The following is a 19,345-nucleotide window of genomic DNA, read 5'->3' as shown; positions in this document are numbered from 1 at the left end:
CTTGAGCCCAGGAGTTGGAGACCTGCCTAGGTAATGTAGTGAGACTCTTGTCTCTACAAAAAATAAAAATTTAATTGGCCAGGCGTAGTGGGGCACATCTGTAGTCCCAGACACTCAGGAGGCTGAGGTGGGAGGATTGACTGAACCCCAGGACGACCATCCTGCAGTGAACTGTGATGATGCCACTACACTTTGCACTCTAGCCTTGGAGACAGACAAGACCCTATCTCAAAAAAAAAAAAAAGCAAAAGATTGTTTAAATTTTTCTGATAGGAATGGAAAACCAAACATCGTGTGTTCTCACTAATATGTAGGAGCTAAGCTATGAGGACGCAAAGGCATAAGAACGGTGCAATGGACTTTGGGGACTTGGGGGGAAGAGTGGGAGGGAGCAAGGGATAAATGAGTTCAAATATGGTGCAGTGTATAGGCTCGGGTGATGGGTGCACCAAAATCTCACAAACCACCACCAAATAAATTACTCATATAAACAAGTACCACCTGTACCGCAATCACTTACAGAAAAAACAATTTCTAGTATGAGTTTTTCCTGCATTTGGATGAGGATGTAAATTCAACTCTAATAAATTACAGTGTATCATAAGGATTAAACGTCTCTCCCCTGCATTCCCTCCTAGCTCTGTTCCATCCTACACAGCTGCTGGATTAATCTTCCAAAACACCAATTTTCTCATGCCACTTTTCAAAAACTGACTTCCTGTTGTCTAAAAACTAGTTTCAAATGCTTTTGTCTGGCATTCAAGGAGGTTGGTAGTGTAGACTCTCCTAAATGTTTCACTCCTACTCCTTCCTTCTACCGCATACCAGCTGTGTGCCCTTGGGATGGTTATTATTATTATTATGAGACAGAGCCTTGCTCTGTCACCCAGGCTGGAGTGCAGTGGCGCGATCTCGGCTAACTGCGACCTCCCCCTCCTGAATTCAAGCAATTCTCCTGCTCAGCCTCCCAAGTAGCTAAGACTACCGGCGTCCACCCCCATGCCTGGCTTGGGCTAGTTATTTTAAGACCCATCCCCCTGCCCTTGTAAAGATCCCACACACCTCCTGCACTCAGTGACTCACTGTAGCAATGCCTGGAAAGGCTGTAACAGTCATATTCCAAGCCCTGGACTACTCAGGAGTCAGGGGTGATGGTGCCACCACCTAATCGCATGGATTGAGGATGGGAAGAGTGATTCTCAAGAAGAAAACTTGGGCACCCGTATGAGAAGTTAGTACAACTGCCTGTAAGCGCTCTGGGCAAAATTTAACAACTGTCTGTTCCAAAAATGCAGAGACACAGGAACTTCGTAACTCTTGTTGGGGTATCTTCCATCATATATGACTCAGTAAGGGTATATCAAGCAAATTCAACTGTAGGGACTGCCCCATTCTGAGGCATAGTGTCACTTATGTTCCTAAATTCATATTTTACCATTGCGGTTCTAGCCACTCTCTATAGATCAGGCCCACTTGAGCAGCCCAATGCGCTGAGTTTTATCTGTATACAATGTACATATCTTTTTAAATAAGAGGTATGTGCTTCAATAATTTAATTTTTTATCTTAGATTGCAGAAATTTCACTGTAACGCTTACTCAAATGGTACAAAATAAACAAAAACGATGTATGTTATGATGAATCTAACAAAACGTACTTGGAGTTGTTGTTTCCCCCTGTTGAAGCAGCACATTCCTGTTGGTGAAAAGACATGAGACCAACAGTTCTCTCCACACTTATGGCTGCAGCCTTGTACCCATTAATTAAGGCCTCGGAATTCACCTGAAACTTCCATGGTTACTTGTCAATCCAGGATGGTCATGACCAAGCCACTTTACATCCACTCATCTTCAGTGCCTCCTTCCACACACACACCTTTCCTGGTTTAGACTTTCATTTCTCCAGTTCTACAGCAATATTTGCAAATCTCTTTTGACCACAAACTCCTCACAGTCAGGGACTTCTCATTTTGATTTCCCCAGGCTTGGAATTTTGTTTTGTTCATGGGGAGGGGGTGAGATTTTTAAAATTGCATTAATGAATGCAAACAATCAATCCATTGCTCCATGCTGTATATAAACACTAATAAATATTGATTTATTTCTTATAACAAAGGCAATAGGAGCTTCTCTCAATAAACTAAATTCCAAGGAAAGAATGAAGGCAGGAAAGTATCTGGTTTGTTTGCACCTAAGGCCTTAGTTTAGGTTTGTTTACTTGCTTGGAGACAGGGTCTCCCTCTGTCGCCCAGTGGTGTGGTAGGATTATAGCTCCTTTTGGTCTGTAACTCCTGGGCTCAAGTGACTCTCTTGCTTCACCCTCCCAGAGTACCTGGGACTATAGGCATGTACCACCATGCCCAGCTAATTTTTTTTTTTTTTTTTGAGAAGGAGTCTGACTCCATCGCCCAGGCTGGAATTCAGTGGCACAGTCTCAGCTCACTGCAGCCCCTGCCTCCCAGGTTTAAGCAGTTCTCCTGCCTCAGTCTCCCAAATAGCTGGGCACCTGCCACCACACCTGGCTAATTTTTGTATTTGTATTTGTATCATTTATTTTTTGAGATGGAGTCTTGCTCTGTCGCCCAGGCTAGAGTGCAATGGCACGGTCTCGGCTCACTGCAACCTCTGCTTCCGGGGCTCAAGCCTCCCATGTAGCTGGGATTACAGGTGCCTGCTAATGTTTGTATTTTTAGTAGAGACAGGGTTTTGCCATGTTGGCCAGGCTGGTCTTGAACTCCTGACCTCAAGCGATCCACCCACCTTGGCCTCCCAAAGTGCTGGGATCCGGCTAATTTTTAAATTATTTTGTAGAGACTAAGTCTCAAAATGTTGTACAGACTGGTCTTGAACTCCTGGCCTCAAGCTATCCTGCCACGTTGGCCTTCGAAACTGCTGGAATTACAGGTGTGAGCCGCCCTGCCCAGCCAGTATTTTCACATAAACATTATTTCAGTGAATTCTGACAATCCTGCAGACACTTACAGACTCATCGTTTCTTGCTTAATGTAACACAACCACACGTGACAGTCCCATCAGTCAAATCCAGCATGTTTGACTCCACGATTACCAAATGCACTATCCCATGTATTGGAAAAGGAAAATTGGAGGTCACTGAAAGAGCAGTGAAGTTATGGAAATATGAAATTTTTCACATGACTCTGAGATTGAGTGTTTGGGTATTATCAGGAAATGTTAAAAATGTCTATTTTTTCTTTTTTCTTTTTTTTTTTTTTTTGAGACAGAGTCTTGCTCTGTCACCCTGGCTAGAGTGCAATGACGTGATCTCAGCTCACTGCAACCTCTGCCTCCAGGGTTCAAGTGATTCTGCTGCCTCAGCTTCCTGATTAGCGGGGATTACAGGCATACATCATCACACCCGGCTAATTTTTTTTGTATTTTTAGTGGAGGCGGGGTTTCATCATCATATTGGCCAGGCTGGTCTTCAACTCCTGACCTTAAATGATCCACCTACCTTGGTCTCCCAAAGTGCTGGGATTACAGGTGTGAATCACCACACGTGGCCCAAAAATGTCCATTTTCAACAGTGGTTTAAAACACTCTTGAACAGCAAGAGGAGTAAAAGTTGAAGGACATATTGTGACAGCAATTGATGGTATGGAAACTCTGGTGAATGAGAATCATTTTTAAATTACTTTTTTTGTAAAGTGCAAAAGCAACAATAGCACCCATTTGCATCATACTTTGTACTTTGCAAAGTACATAGAAAAATAAAGGTAATGATGGGGATCATTGCAATTCATAGGAAAGGAGGCAAGAGGAAATGAAAATGAAAGGGAATAGTAATCTACATAACTAGTCAATCTTCCTTAAAAAAAAAAAAAAACCTTAAAATATCTTTCTACCATCCGTTTTCTATTTGATATAAGGCAGAATGGGAATGATAAAAAAAAATTACAGTTCAGAGTTTCAAAAAGCAAACCAGGCCGGGCGCGGTGGCTCAAGCCTGTAATCCCAGCACTTTGGGAGGCCGAGGCGGGTGGATCACAAGGTCAAGAGATCGAGACCATCCTGGTCAACATGGTGAAACCCTGTCTCTACTAAAAATACAAAAAAATCAGCTGGGCATGGTGGCGCATGCCTGTAGTCCCAGCTACTCAGGAGGCTGAGGCAGGAGAATTGCCTGAACCCAGGAGGCGGAGGTTGCGGTGAGCCGAGATCGCGCCATTGCACTCCAGCCTGGGTAACATGAGTGAAACTCCGTCTCAAAAAAAAAAAAAAAAAAAAAAAGCAAACCAGCTTTAGCGAAATCCTTGAGGTTGGGCTGATAACAAGATCACTCAACTGGTGTTTCCTGGCAGTCAACGTCAGAATAATTCCATCTTCATGAGAATTACAAAAAGAACCACAAACCAAACCTCCAAATTGATTCTAAGATAAAATACCCTTAAAAAAATTTCCCTTCCTATCCGAAGGCAGACGAAGAGGAAGTTTATCCCTCCCCCCACCCTCACAAATTCCCCAGAGAGCTTTCATCTAAAACGTTTGACTCTGGTTAGATACCCAGCGAGCATCTTCTCTGAACCTCTTGTTTCCTCCATGGCAAGCTCCAGAGAATAAGAAGGCAGATTCAAGATTCCCATGGGCCTCAGGACGACTAAACAGATGGGGAGAGGCACTAAACCTGGTCACCAAGAGTGTATGTAGGCATTTGTTGTTTTCCTACCTTTCTAAGAGCTGGGTTTTTAGCCAGAAGTTGCTTATTTATGATAATTTTCCGATATATTGGACACTAAATACTATTATCTCTTTCCACCCAACTTATCTTTCCGTTCTTATGTGCGAAGGCAGAAAAAGATGATTTAGAGCTCTTCAAAGATTCCTATTAAATTTAAAATGCCCGTAGCCTTTCTATAATAGATTTAAGATTGATGATAGCTTTAGTTAAAATGTAACAATCTTAAATATATTTTTCATAACCAATTCCAACATGTTCTCACTTAAGTCCTGGGTATTGAACATAATATTTTAAATATTTGAAATCAGCATTTCCGAGAGAACCTGAAGCTGTTTTTTCTAGAGAGGCTGTGCGTGTGAATCGGGCAACTTCTTTTCACTCGTTTTGTGCAGCACTCACCCTGGAGGTCTAATGCCAAAGAAAAATCAAAATAGAAAGTACCAGCGTGTGCCATCATGCAGCGGCAGAGGCTGCTTAAAGATCAGGAAATTGTTCAAATATCAGATCGCCGGCGGGCATCTCAGCCCAGGCCTGTGTAAGGGGAGTTCTGGTGCCTCCGCAGAGGGCGTGATTAGGGCGCCAGGAAAGCGACCCGCGACTGCAGCCGTTTGTTAAGGCCAGTCCTTCGCTCGCGGTCTGTCCCGGGCGGCAGTCGTGTGAGCCCCACGCTAGGACCGGGCCAGGGGGACGTGGGCACCAGGCAGGGAGCGCGCTCCGAGCGCTGGGGACGCCGGGGACACCCAGGGGCCCTCCTTGCCTCCCAGCCCCGGGTCACCGCACTCCGGCTCCCGCCCCGCGCCTCTGGAGGGAGGTACCCAGGGACGCCCGGCGAAGGGGCTTTGCTAATTGCCAAAGCAGGAAGTGAGCTCGTGGAAGAAGCCGAGCAGAAGAAGAAGGAGGGAGGAGGAGAAGACGGAGGAAGGCCGGGGCGCGCGGGGCAGCGGAGGTTTGCTCCTGGCGCGTAGGAGCCGCAGGACTGCCCATCTCCGTGATCCCACTGTCCTCCCGCGCCCCGGAGGCCGGCCAGCCCCGCTCGGACGCTCTTTTGCCCCTAACCCGCCCCCATGGCTTCACCGGAGGACCCTCTGCGCGCAGGTAAAGGGACACAGCGCCGTGCCCACACCTGGAGCGGGCGCCGCGGGCCCGGAGCTCGGGAGGCGCTCGTAGCAGCCGCAGGGCCATCGAGGCCGAGCCTCGGCGACCATTGAGGGGCGCCGGGCAACCACCCCGATACAGGCGCCAGACCCGGAGTCGCGCGGGGCCCCCAGCCCAGGCCCGCGAGCGGCTGCTGACCGCCCCTCCCGCGCTCCCCACGGCCCCTGCACCGCGTCACCCACCGCGCGCCCTCCCCTTGCCCGCGCCGCAGCGCGGGTTGCTTTTGTTCTGGACTCGAAATGCCAGGTTGAGACACGTCCCGCAAACCTCTGGCAGAAATGGGCGCAAGGGGGTGGATTTCCTTGTCTCCTCTCGGGCTTTTTCTGTCTCCCAGCTCACATGCCTTCTCATTTCTCCTCTCTCTCTTGCCCATTGCGCTTTGATGAAATGGTTTTGTTTGTCTAAACATTGGCCCTGGGAACTATTTCATCAGATAGTACCGCAGAACCGAGAGGCCGATCCCACCTGTGAGATCCCATCCGTGGTTAGAATGACCTCTACTTCTGTCTTTATTTTAAAATATCGTGTGTTGGTACCCGAGGTCAGAGTGGAGATTTTTCTCTATTCTCTCACGTGAATCTAAAATCCGTCCCACACCTTGCTTTCCTGGCGTTCCCGCTCTCTCCTCTCCTATAACCTAGGCGGTGACCTCCATGCGTGTTTCTTGAACACATCAGTGAATGAATGATCAGTCCCCCAGAGTACACTGGGGCTTTACGTGGTTTTGTTGAGGCTGGAAACACTGAAGAGAGTTACGCAGAACCTGATATAACCGTTTAGTTAAACGCGTTTCCTATTTCATTTCTTGAGCTTGGGCAGCGGCGGAGTTTGAATGTTCCATCCTTGTATTACCGCTTCAGCGGTTAAAAGGAGACAGTGCGTCTGAAGGTGGTCAGGAGTCTACACCCAACAGCTAAGTTGGCATTGTGATGGCTGGGTTTGGGGGAGTTTCTTGGAGACTTCAAAGAAAGATCTACCTTCCTCTTTAAGCGGAGATTGGTAAACATTGTATCAATTGGATGTGGAAAATAAATACATTGTCTAGATATTCTTCCCTATCCCCATACCTATTGTTTGAAAACATAGAAGGGGAAACAAAGGGAGAAATCCTCCTACTGCCCCGTGCCACTCCACTATCACCCTAGTATCCACCTCCTCTTCTGAGAACTGAATTGACAAGGTGCCAAGAGGTGTTTGGGGCTAGATCTGACTAATCATGGTCTCAGATCTCATTAAATGATGACTGTAGGGGTGGGGAGTGGATTCAAAAAAGACCTTGAGAGAGATACACTGCATAGAGATAAAATGTAAGATCTACTTGGGCCCCCCTAAATCGACAGTACCAGGCAAGATGGAGGCTGGGAAATAGCTCAGCAGTGACCGCAGTGCATAAAAAGCTCAGTGGCTGGGTGCAGCAGCTCAGACCTGTAATGCCAGAGCTTTGGGAGGCTGAGGCAAGAGGATTGCTTCAGGCCAGGAGTTTGAGATTAACCTTGGCAACATAGTGAGGACCTGAGTCTACAAAAAATAAGCCGAGTGTGGCAGTGCATACCAGTCCCAGCTACTTGGGAGGCTGAGGCAGGAGGATCGTTTGAGTCCAGGAGGTGTCGCCTGGGTGACAGAGCAAGAATTTGTATTAAAGAGAGAGAGAGAGAGGGAGGGAGGGAGAGAGAGAGAAAGGAAGGAAGGAAAGAAGGAAGGAAGGAAGGAAGGAAGGAAGGAAGGAAAGAAGGGAAAAAAATAAGCCTCACTGAGTCAATAGTGCTATGAGGCCCTGAGGAACGAGGCAGGGTCTAGTGCGGGTGGCTAATACAATCACAGATGACAGTAAATAGCACTGTAGTTTCCCATGGTGGTATTCTTAGTCGACTCCACCCAGCCAAAATGGATGTGCACAACCTGGAATAAACCGGCTACATGGAACGAAGGGATTTAAAATTCCCAGCACATGTGGAGTAGTGAGAGGACAGAGGATATGATGATAGGAGGGTGTCATGGGCTGGGCGTGGTGGCTCACGCCTGTAATCCCAGCACTTTGGGAGGCCAAGGTGGGCAGATCAAGAGGTCAGGAGTTCGAGACCAGCCTGGCCAATAAGATGAAACCCTGTCTCTACTAAAAATACAAAAATTAGCCGGGCATGGTGGCGCACACCTGTAATCCCCGCTACTCGGGAGGCTGAGGCAGGAGAATTGCTTGAGCCTGGAAGGCAGAGGTTGTAGTAAGCCGAGATTGTGCCACTGCACTCCAGCCTGGGTGACAGAGTGAGACTTCATCTCAAAAAAAAAAAAAAAAAGAAGAGTGTCATATGGAAAGAATCCATCTTTGACTTCAAGAGGTAGAACCAAACCTGTTGGTGAAAACTTTAGAGAGAGACGGATTTGGGCTTCCCACAAAGAGAAAGGAGGCCTCCTAAGGGTGAGATCTCCCCACCCGTTGGCAGAGGATGTTAAAGAACGCGCTCCACCATCTGAAACATTATCCAAATGTCCGTTTCCATTCTGGGATTCTCTTCTGTCTGTAAAATGAACGTTCCTCCATTTAAACACAGGCACACACATGCACCCTAATTTCCCCTTCCTAGCATATCATTTTGTTTCTGCAACCCACAGTAGACACTCACTTACTCCTTTTTCTATAATGAAAGCATAGATGGTGCCCATGTCTTGAGCTCACTTTACCCCAGACCAAGGTACCGTACTCTCTCACCTGATTTCCTACACTCGTCTCTCCTCTGGTGTTTTCACGCCCTTCCAACTTACGTTCCCACGCCCGCTCTTGCCTTCTGGTAACCTGTTCTGCAAAAGGTGGCCAGGGTTATCTTTTATTTTATTTTTATTATTATTTTTTGAGATGGAGTCTCATTCTGTCACCCAGGCTGGAATGCAGTGGCGTGATTTCACTCACTGCAACCTCTACCGCCCGGGTTCAAGCGTTCCTCCTGTCTCAGTCTCCCAAGTAACTGGTATTACAGGTGCACACCACACCTGGCTAATTTTTTTCTTTTTTAAGAAGACGGGGTTTCACCATGTTGGTCAGGCTGGTCCTGAACTCCTGACCTCAGGTGATCCGCCCTCCTTGGCCTCCAAAGTGCTTGGATTACAGGCGTGAGCCACTATGCCCGGCCACCTGGCTAATTTTTTGTAGTTTAAAACTGATCTTGAACTCCTGATCTCAAATGATCCACCCACCTCAGCCTCCCAGAGTGCTGGGATTACTGGTATGAGCCACTGTGCCCAGCCAGCCATCTTTTAAAACAAATCAGATTCTGCCATTTGTCTGTGCTGGCTTTGAATCTGGTGCTGACTTTCCAACACTTTCCAACAGACTGTGAGTCCTCAAGGCTTCCACACGCTGTACAACCAATCCCTACCTATTCCTTCACCTGCCTCACCTGATACATAGTTTAACCCGTGCTCTCTGCCTGCAGCTGTACTGCCTCCTTTCATTTCTTTAAAGCCTCTTGCACCCTCGCACCTCCTGGCCTTCGTGCAGTTTGTTCCTGTGGCCTGGAAGGTCCCCTGCATTCCAGCCCTCACCCCGTCCTCCACCCACCCATTTCCTTCTACTTAACCTCCAGATGTCAGCTCTGAGGCCACCCAGATCCAGCCTGATGTTATACATGCTCAGCAAACCCTGTCACTTGTCACAATTTCTAGCAGTGATTTTTTGGCCAGTGTGGCTATTTCCAGTAGGCCACACGCTGGTGGATCGAGGCCATGTCTGTGCGGCAGCGCTCCCTAACACCCAGCAGAGTACTCCGCACATAGAAAGCCCCAGGCAAATACCACCTTCGTGAATGAAGGAAGGTTATAAAATTTAGCCACACTCCCTTCAAAGAGTAGGGGGAAGAAAGCTCTTCCCACATTGGCATTTTAGGAGTTTATTCATCGAGTTAGCCGTGTTATCTAAGTTTTCCTTGTAAAGTTAAAGAAAGATGTTTGTATATCCATGTGCATATAACAAAAGTATGTATATGATTATTCTGTATTACGAGTTAATAATTTTATTTTATTTATTATTTATTTATTTAATTACTTTTTTTTTTTTTTTTATGAGACAGAGTCTCACTCTGTTGCCCAGGCTGGAATACAATGGTGCAGCCTCAGCTCACTGCAACCTCCATCTCCCAGGTTCAAGCGATTCTCCTGCCTCAGCCTCCCAAGTAGCTGGGATGACAGGGCTGCGCCACCACACCCAGCTCATTTTTGTATTTCTTTTTTAGTGGAGATGGGGTTTCACCATGTTGGCCAGGCTGGTCTGGAACCCCTGACCTCAAGCGATCTGCCTGCTTCAGCTTCCCAAAGTATTGGGATAACAGGTGTGAGCTACCACACCCGGCCACGAGTTAATTTTAAAAGTGACTTTTTCACTAAGAAAATGTATTTGACTGTTAAGTCACATGGAAGGAAAACAGTGATGGTGTTTACAGTGTAGCTAGCACCAGCACCCTGTGTCTCTCCTGCCAAGAAACAGTCTAACACTGAATGAGCAAGAATGATATCCGTCATATGTATGTAAAATCTGGTTATTCATTATTGTTCATATGGGTAGATTTTAAAGACAGAAACAAAGAACCAGGCTTTGAAGGTCTGGGCCAAAGGTGGCACAATTCCTTGCTTTGTTACAGTAAGGCAAGTGCTGATGGCCACAGTGCACTGCTAAAGTGCACATTCTCCCTTTGTTCTGAGACTCCACACACCCCAGGGCTGCTTCCTGGATGAACCCTGGCCCTGGGCTGCCAACTCAGGACAGCCCCAGTGGTGGCACCTCACCTCTCACTGCCCCTCCTGTGGGCTTCAATGAGTCCAAGGTAGCAACCTTCCCTCCAGTGGCCTTGGGGGCAGTACCCAGGACTAAAGGGTAAACCACTTCCTGGAGCACTCATATGTGCAGCGCTGGACCAGCCAATTCTTTCTGCAGATACACCAAAGAGAGGGATGGCAATTTGTGGTTTTTCCATCTCCACTCCTTCTGCTCTCTCTCTTTCTCTTCTGTGTGGGTTTTTCCAGTGCTCACTTCAATTCTCTTTCTTACAATGCCTCTGCTCTCTGAGTTTCCTCCTGTCTACCCAAGCTTTTTCCCTGAGCTCCGTCTCTTTGTTTGCTGTCTTCCCTCCTCCTCCCGTGCCCTCTTCAGTTTGATCCCATGTCAGTAGGCTGGCTGACACACTTAATGCTCGGCTGCCCTCCAGAGAAGCTGCCGTAGGGATGCCTGCCCCTTTCCCAGCTCGTTCAGCCCTGCTGTGAGGTTGAGAGAGTAGCTGAGGTCAGGTTGGGGTGCTGAAAGACAGAGGAAGCTTGATGAAACAGTGTCAGCACCACCACACAGCAGCACTCCTACGGCTCTGAGAGCTTCCAGAATCCTGAATATGGCTCAGAGCTTCTTTTTTTTTTTTTTGGTCTCGCTCTGCACTCTGCCTGGTGTGCAGTGGTGTGACCTTGGCTCATTGCAACTTCCATCTCCTGGGCTCAAGCAATCCTCCCACCTCAGCCTCCCAACTCCCAAGTAGCTGGGACCACAGGCTCGTACTACTACACCCTGCAATTTTTTTTTTTTTTGGTATTTTTAGCAGAAATCTTCTGAGCTCAAGCAATCTGCCTGCCTCAGCCTCCCAAAGAGCTGAGATTATAGGCATGAGCCACTGCTCCCCACTCCAAGGCTCCTTCTTCTTCTTCTTTTTTTTTTTTTTTTTTTTTTTTGAGACGGAGTCTCGCTCTATCACCATGCTGGAGTGCAGTGGCACGATCTTAGCTCACTGAAACCTCTGCCTCCTGGGTTGAAGGGATTCTCCTGCCCCAGCCTCCTGAGTAGCTGGGACTACAGGTGTGTGCCACTGCACCTGGCTAATTTTTGTGTTTTTGGTAGACACAGGGTTTCACCATTGTTGGCCAGGATGGTCTCGATTTCTTGACCTTGTGATCTGCCGCCTTGGCCTCCCAAAGTGCTGGGATTACAGGCGTGAGCCTCTAAGGCTTCTTTATCTCCAATAATGACAATAGCAGTCAAAAGAAAAGCTATGGGCTGGGAGCAGTGGATCATACCTGTAATCCCAGCACTTTGGGAGGCTGAGGCAGGTGCATCCCCTGAGGTCAGGAGTTCAAGACCAGCCTGGCCAACAATGGCAAAACCCCGTGTCTAATAAAAATACCAAAAAAATTAGCCAGGCATGGTGACAGGAGGCTGAGGCAGGAGAATGACTTGAACCCAGGAGGCAGAGGTTGCAGTGAGCCAAGATGGCGCCCCTGCACTCCAACCTGGGTGACAGAGCAAGATTCCATCTCAAAAAAAAAAAAAAAAAAAAAAAAAAAAAGCTATGGTACAAAACAACAAACAAATAATAAATGAGAAAGAAATTAACCCTGCAATCACGCATTCAAAGAACTGCCTGTAATTCTTCACTAGAAAGCACGGTGACTGTACTTTTCTGGCTCAGGGTGCTTGGGGAAGCCAAGAAGCCCTAACACACTTCCTTCTTTATTTTCTCTGAAAGGACATCTTGAGAGATGTTTGAACTTCCTTTGAGAAACTGTCTCTAGGAACCATTTACCACTATCCGACGTCAGAATGTGGCAGTGTGGTCCTCGGCCACCCCACCAGTGTCCGTTTTGAATAATGTGCTGAGGATTTTTTCTGGAGAGGCTGCTGGATTCAGTACATGGTTCCCAGCATTCCCGAAGAAGCCCTGGCTTGGTAGATGATGAGATCTGAGTCTTCGAGTTGAGGATGAATAGATGAGATTTAGGATTTAGAGTGGACGCTGGAATGATTAAGGCTTTTGGGGATATCGGGAGGAGGCAAATAGATTCTGCAGGTAGAAAGGATGGGCAGTGGGCAGAGTGTGAACTCTTGTGGGTTGAATTAGGTCCCTCTAAAAAGATACCTCAAAATGTAACCTTCTTTGGAAACAGATTATTTCCAGGGGTAACCAAATCAAAATGAAGTCATCTGAGTGGGCTCTAAACCAATATGATTGGTGCCCATATAAAAAGGGGAAGTGGGACACACAGACACTCACCTTCTCAGGACAGTCTGTCAGGTGGTCAGTGCATGAACCACTTTTACTTTATTTTTGAGACCAAGTTTCTCTCTTGTCGCCCAGGCTGAAGTGCAGTGGTGCAGTCTCTGCTCCCTGCAACCTCCGCCTCCCAGGTTCAAGCAATTCTCCTGCCTCAGCCTCTCAAGTAGCTGGGATTACAAGCACCTGTCACCATGCCCAGCTAATTTTTGTATTTTTAATAGAGACAGGGTTTCCCCTTGTTGGCCAGGCTGGTCTTAAACTCCTAACCTCAGGTGATCAAACTCTTAACCTCCTAACCTCACCACACCTGGCCCACTTGTATTTTAAATTTTACGGCTGGGCGCGGTGGCTCATGCCTGTAATCCCAGCACTTTGGGAGGCCGAGGCAGGCGGATCATGAGGTCAAGAGATTGAGACCATCCTGGCCAACATGGTGAAACCCGGCCTCTACTAAAAGTACAACAAATTAGCCGGGCGTGGTGGTGTGTGCCTGTAGTTCCAGCTACTCGGGAGGCTGAGGCAGGAGAATTGCTTGAAACCAGAAAGCCGAAGTTGCGGTGAGCCAGGATCATGCCACTGCGCTCCAGCCTGGCGACAGAGTGAGACTGTGTCTTAAAAAAAAAAAAAAAAAAAAAATTACTTTATTGGCTAGGCGTGGTGGCTCATGCCTATAATCCCAGCACTTTGGGAAGCTAAGGTGGGTTCAGGAGTTTGAAACCCATCTGGGTAACATAGTGAGAACTAATCATCACTACAAAAATAAAAATAAAAATAAATTAGCCAGGTGTGACAGTGCAGGCCTGCGTTCCTAGCTACTCAGGAGGAGGTGGGAGGATCACTTGAGCCCAGGAGGTGGAGGCTGCAGTGAGCTGTGATTGAGCCACTGCACTCCAGCCTGGGTGAGAGGGTAAAGCCCTGTCTCAAAACTTTGATTTTATTTTATTTTTTATTCTTCTCAATAAGTAGAGATGGAGTCTCCCTATGTTGCCCAGGCTGTTCTTAAACATTCTGAACTCCAGCAGTCTTCCTGCTTGGCCTCCCAAAGTGCTGGGACTACAGGTGTGAGCCACCATGCCTGGCGAGCCTGGAGAAAACGCTGGTCGTGTCTCCACTGGGCTCATGTGGCCCCGTTTCTGTTTGCGGCTCCTCTGTGCCATGTCCTGTCAGATATCTGAGCCTTGCCTGAAGGCTCAGGCTGCTGTTATGTGGGGGCTGGGAAAAACAAACATTTTAAAGCTTCTAGATAAACTATTTGATTTTATTCTTAATAGTGTTGTAAACATGCAGCTCCAAGGCTCTGAGAAAGACCTTAGGCAGCTTTCCACTTCTGGATCAGTCTCACCCAGGATCTGCTCTCCTCCAAATAACTTCCCTAGTGCTCACACATTTAGGCCTGTGAGAACAAGAGGAGCCTGACATGCTCTAAAACAAAGGCCAGGGAGAAGGCGCAGTGTCAAAAACAATGCCTGGGGCGCCACCAGGGGCCTGGGTCTAGGTCTGTGAGCATATTTGGCAATAACATGCATGTAAGAACTTAATCCACAGTTTAACATAAGGAAAAGGCTGATAAAGTCAGAACCACAAGAATGAAAATAATAAAAGACCTGACTAGCCTGGGCAATATAGTGAGACCCTGTCTCTAAAAAAAACAAAACCAAAATCCCCCATAAACTAGCTGGGCATGGTGACAGATGCCTGTGGTCCCAGCTACTTGGGAGGCTGAGGCAGGAGGATCACTTGTGCTTAGGAGGCTGAGGCTGCAGTGAGAAGTGATCACACCACAGCACTCCAGCCTGGGTGACACTATGTGACACTGTCTTAAAAAAAAAAAAATTGCCAAGCACAGTAGCTCACACCTGTAATCCCAGCACTTTGGGAGGCTGAGGCGGGTGGATCATCTGAGGTCAGGAGTTCAAGACCAGCCTGATCCAACATAGGGAAACCCCATGTCTCCTAAAAATGCAAAAATTAGTCAGATGTGGTGGTGGGCACTTATGTATCCCAGCTGCTCAGGAGGCTGAGACAGGAGAATCTCTTGAACCCGGGAAGCAGAGGTTGCAGTGAGCTGAGATCACGCCACTGCACTCCAGCCTGGGCAACAGAGTGAGACCCCTTCTCACTGAAAGACCTGAAAACGTTCCTAATACCAGTTCTAAACGCAGTGCCTTTCCCAGTTCCCCTCTCACTTCATTGCTGTGCTTCAGAAAACAAACAAAAAATTCTCTGTGTCTTTCTCAAGTTCCATTTATTCTGAGATGTCAGACCGAAGCAAGAGGCTTTGTGACTCCAAGCCTGTGTTGTCTTTTGTGTGTATCTTGTTAGCCTCAGAACCCTCACAGAACTCGGTCAGAGTCTGATGGGAGTTGAAATTCATCCACCTGGGTGGTTCCCAAATCCAGAATAATGGTAATGAGCTGAGTGTGGGCCCCAGAGACCCGGGATTCCTCATGGTGCTGGGGAAGAGCCTGATCTTAGAAAGCTTATGTAACTTCTCCAAGGTCACACCTCTAGGCTTGTCCAAGGTCACAGCACTAGATTTGTTCAAGGCTAGACTGCCAGCTCTTGGTGATGCGCCAGTGAGGATCATTCCTTCTTTGCTTTTAACCACCCTGTGTGCATCCTCAATCCCGATTTTTTTTTTCTTTTTTTGTGGCTTTGCCTTTTATTTTTCTCTTATGTTTTTTCTTTTTTTTCCTACTCATACTAATTTTCCTGTAGGAAACAGGATTAACTTGTCCTGGACACAGGGGGCATTGTTTGCAGAGGATGGTGTCAGGGGCATTTAAAAGCCCCCAGCCCCACCCCATCCCTGGCTCAGCACTCCAAACCCATTTACCTGAAATTCCATTATGTTGATGCCTATTAACGAGCCACACTGCTGGCGGGATAGCATTTTAAAGCATACCCTCCAGATACACTTTAGTGAAGATGAACTATTTGAGACTGCTGTGATAGGTGGGAAGAAGCGCTGTTTTGTGGTGGCTTCTCCCACCTGCTCCCCAGCCGGGAACCAGCGTGTGAGAAGGATGGGAAGGAAAAACTGAAAAGCCGAAGGCACGTGTGTGTCTGGCTGTAAGGACTCATTTGAAGCATCATCATATGTTACTTAACAGGGATACACTCCCAGAAACTCGTCACTAGTTGGTTTTGCAGTTGTGTGAGTATTATAGATTGCACTTACAACAAACCTAGATGGTGTAACCTACAACACTCCTGGGATGTACGGTACAGTGCGTTGCTCCTGGGCTACGCATCTGCACAGCATGGGACTGTACTGAACGTAGTAGGTGATCGTAACACAATGGTGTTTGTGTATCTAAACATATCTCAACATGGAAAAGCGATGGTGAGAAGGTGGTGATCTACTCTTTTTTTCTACTTTAACCTCCCAAGTAGCTGGGATTACAGGCACCCGCCACCACCCCCGGCTAATTTTGTATTTTTAGTAGAGATGGGGTTTCTCCACGTAGGTCAGGCTGGTCTCGAACTCCCAACCTCAGGTGATCCACCCTCCTCGGCCTCCCAAAGTGCTGGGATTACAGGCATGAGCCACTGCGCCTGGTGGTGATCTACTCTTTATGGGACTACCATCATCTACATAGTCTGTGCTGTGACTGTACATTAATGTGTCATGTTCTCTCTTGTCTCTCGGCCTGCGCTGTTCCCTCTGCCTAGACTGCTTTTCCCTCCTGACCGTCAACCCATCCTTCAGACTCAGCCCTCAGTCCCTCTGCGGCCCTTCTCCCGTCCCTCCTCCTCTCCCCCGGAGCTCCCCAGACTGCGTTCTGTGCTTATTCTGTGTGTCCACTGGTTGTCCTGCACTGCCACTGCCTTCGCGCTAAGGGGCTGTGTAGCATTACTCATTGCTTGGGCAGTAAGAGTTCTGCCAACTCAGGGAGGCGTTAGCAACACAGTATGTTTTTCATTTTCTTTCTATCCATTTAAATTTAAATCTGAGTGTGTATTCCACTGGACTGGCAGGAAATCCCATTTCTGTCAGAACTGGGGCTCTGTCTTTCAGGGCCACACAGGAATCTGAGGGCTTCGTGTGGTGCTGAGAAAACTAGGAAGGGACATCACATTTTTAGTGCATCAGGGATCACTGCTGTCTCCTGGTCCAGGCCTGAGAAGTCCCTTGAGACCCTCTGTTTCTGTGCTGGACCCAGGGCACAGTTCTCTTTGCTGGGGCTGGGCCGCGGTCCCCGGCGGTTAGGCTGCTCTGTGCTGTCTCTGATGCGGTATTGTCACCTTCGTGCTCTGCAGATGTCTGTGCCCAGCTCCATGCGAGGCAGTGACAAAGGCTCTCTCCATTCATCCCCACTTCTCTTCAGTGACTGGAGGCTGTCATAAAACAGATGTTGCCTTCTGGAAGCTTCTTTGGCATACATTATCAACACATGCGGTGCAAAGAAATTATGGAAATTCCAGACACGTTCTCAGCAGGGAAACACCTAGAAAGAACAAACAAAAATTATCTCAACAGATTGTCCTGCTGTGCTTATTTGAACCCCCAAAGGCATTCATTCCTAGGACCTAGTTCCTAGTCTGCAATGTGTCCTTAATGAGGATTTGGATAAAAAGTGAATGCCGACTCCTGGCGGGCCCTGGGCTGCCACTTAGGGTACTTCAGGGTGTGCACTGCACAGCCTAGAGGATCCCATGCAAATAAAGTTGGTTATTTGTTGAGACAGCTCTCTGGCAGATGTCTTAGAAGCATTTTGGAGATGGGAAACTTTTCTAATTTGTACTAATTAGGTCCTGACAGAGGTCTGTATATTTTTCTGTATTTCCCCCTTAAATTCCTTAAATGCAACAAATGGTAAAGTATCCGAAACAAAATATTGAGAAATCAAGATTCCTTTTTTATTTTGTTTTTGTTTTTTATTAAGATTACCTTTTTTGATAAAAAACACTGTAAGATTTTTTACTTTACTAGTCCACATAAACAACATTGCGAAGATTAATAAAAGTGGGTTGCAGCAGAGTAGGAAATCAGGAAAGAGTAGATTCAGAATGGAATCATTCCTGCTGAAGAGAGGATGGAATTCAGTATGCAGCAGAGTTGTTAATATCAAGCCTGCGTAGTTTGTAGTTATTTGTAACTCTGGGTATTTGAAGAGATTGATAAGAAATCTGTTCCAAAATATGGTGGGTTTTTTAAAAATATGGTTTCTTTTTATATTTTTAATTTTTTTTTTTTTTTTTTTTTGAGATGGAGTCTTACTCTGCTACCCAGGCTACAGTGCAGTGGTGCAATCTCAACGCGCTGCAACCTTCTCCTCCCAGGTTCAAGCAATTCTCCTGCCTCAGTAGCTGGGAGTACAGGTGCCCACCACCACACCTGGCTAGCTTTTGTATTTTTAGTAGAGATGGGGTTTCACCATGTTGGACCAGTCTGGTCTCAGACTCCTGACCTCAGGTGATCCCCTGCTTTGGCCTCCCAAAGTGCTGGGATTACAGGTGTAAGCCACCGTGTCCAGCCTATGGTTTCTTTTTATTAATCTCTTTCTTGATGCAGTCTGAATCTGCTCCTCTTTATTTTGTCTCAACTAATAATTGGAAGTAAGGTTTTCAAGCCAGACGTGGTGGCTCATGCCTGCAATCCCAGTACTTTGGGAGGCCGAGGTGGGAGGATTGCTTGAAGCCAGGAGCTTAAGGCTGTAGTGAGCTATGATTGTGCCACTGTACTCCAGCCCGGGCTACAGAGGAAGACCCTACTTCTTTTTTCTTTTTTTTAGACGGAATACCAGTCTATCTCCCAGGTGGAGTGCAGTGGCACTGTGTTGGCTCACTGTAACCTTTGCTCCTGGGTTCAAGTGATTCTCCTGCCTTAGCCTCCTGAGTAGCTGGGATTACAGGCGCCCGCCACCACGCCTGGCTAATTCTTATATTTATTTTTTATTTTTAGTGGAGACGGGGTTTCACCGTGTTGGCTAGGCTGGTCTTGAACTCCTAACCTCAGGTGATCCGCCTGCCTTGGCCTCCAAAGTGCTGAGATTATAGGTGTGAGCCACCGTGCCCGCCCGACCCTATTTCTTAAAGAAAAAAAAAGAGTAAAGTTTGCTTCAGCCTGAGTAAAATTACTTGCCTCTGTATAGAGACAGTTATCAAAGGACTCATTTGTGGTTTTAAATTAAAGCAAACCCACGCTCTGTATTTTGTTTTGTTTTGTTTTGTTTTACAGATCATATGGCAAAGGAACCAGTGGAAGACACAGATCCCAGCACTTTATCCTTTAACATGGTAGGTTACAAATTTTACGCTAATGGTAATAATTATTGTTTTGCTTTTTTTCTTTGTTATTTCTTTACATTTTTATTACTCAGTTTTACACGTCCATCAGAAACCCCAAAGTGAGATTTTTCTAAGATAAACTGCTTTATCTTGATATTCTATGTGATAATGATAAGCTTTGGGTTTCTCCAGGCTAAAAATAGTGTTAGATTCTGTTCTTCTTTTGCACATGCTGGAGGTGAT

General features: G+C 47.0%; 1 protein-coding gene across 2 annotated transcripts in view; it reads left to right on the top strand.

Annotated features, from left to right (window-relative positions):
* The first annotated feature begins 4,320 nt into the window (after nt 1-4,320).
* Nucleotides 4,321-19,345, top strand: part of EDARADD (EDAR associated death domain) — a 51,385-nt gene continuing 36,360 nt past the window's right edge. The window contains exons 1-2 of one of the 2 annotated variants that reach the window (XM_032242276.1): nt 4,321-4,655; nt 19,053-19,111. In XM_032242276.1, the coding sequence (XP_032098167.1) occupies nt 4,598-4,655; nt 19,053-19,111 (117 nt within the window). In that variant the 5' untranslated portion in view covers nt 4,321-4,597. Of the gene's footprint in view, nt 4,656-4,787; nt 5,790-19,052; nt 19,112-19,345 lie in introns of those variants that run through there. The other variant, XM_032242277.1, reaches the window with a different exon arrangement.

Source organism: Sapajus apella, unplaced genomic scaffold (genome assembly GCF_009761245.1).
Source record: "Sapajus apella isolate SASKATOON/1434 unplaced genomic scaffold, GSC_monkey_1.0 scaffold49, whole genome shotgun sequence".
NCBI lineage: Eukaryota > Metazoa > Chordata > Mammalia > Primates > Cebidae > Sapajus > Sapajus apella.
This window is presented reverse-complemented; position numbering and strand designations above follow the sequence as displayed.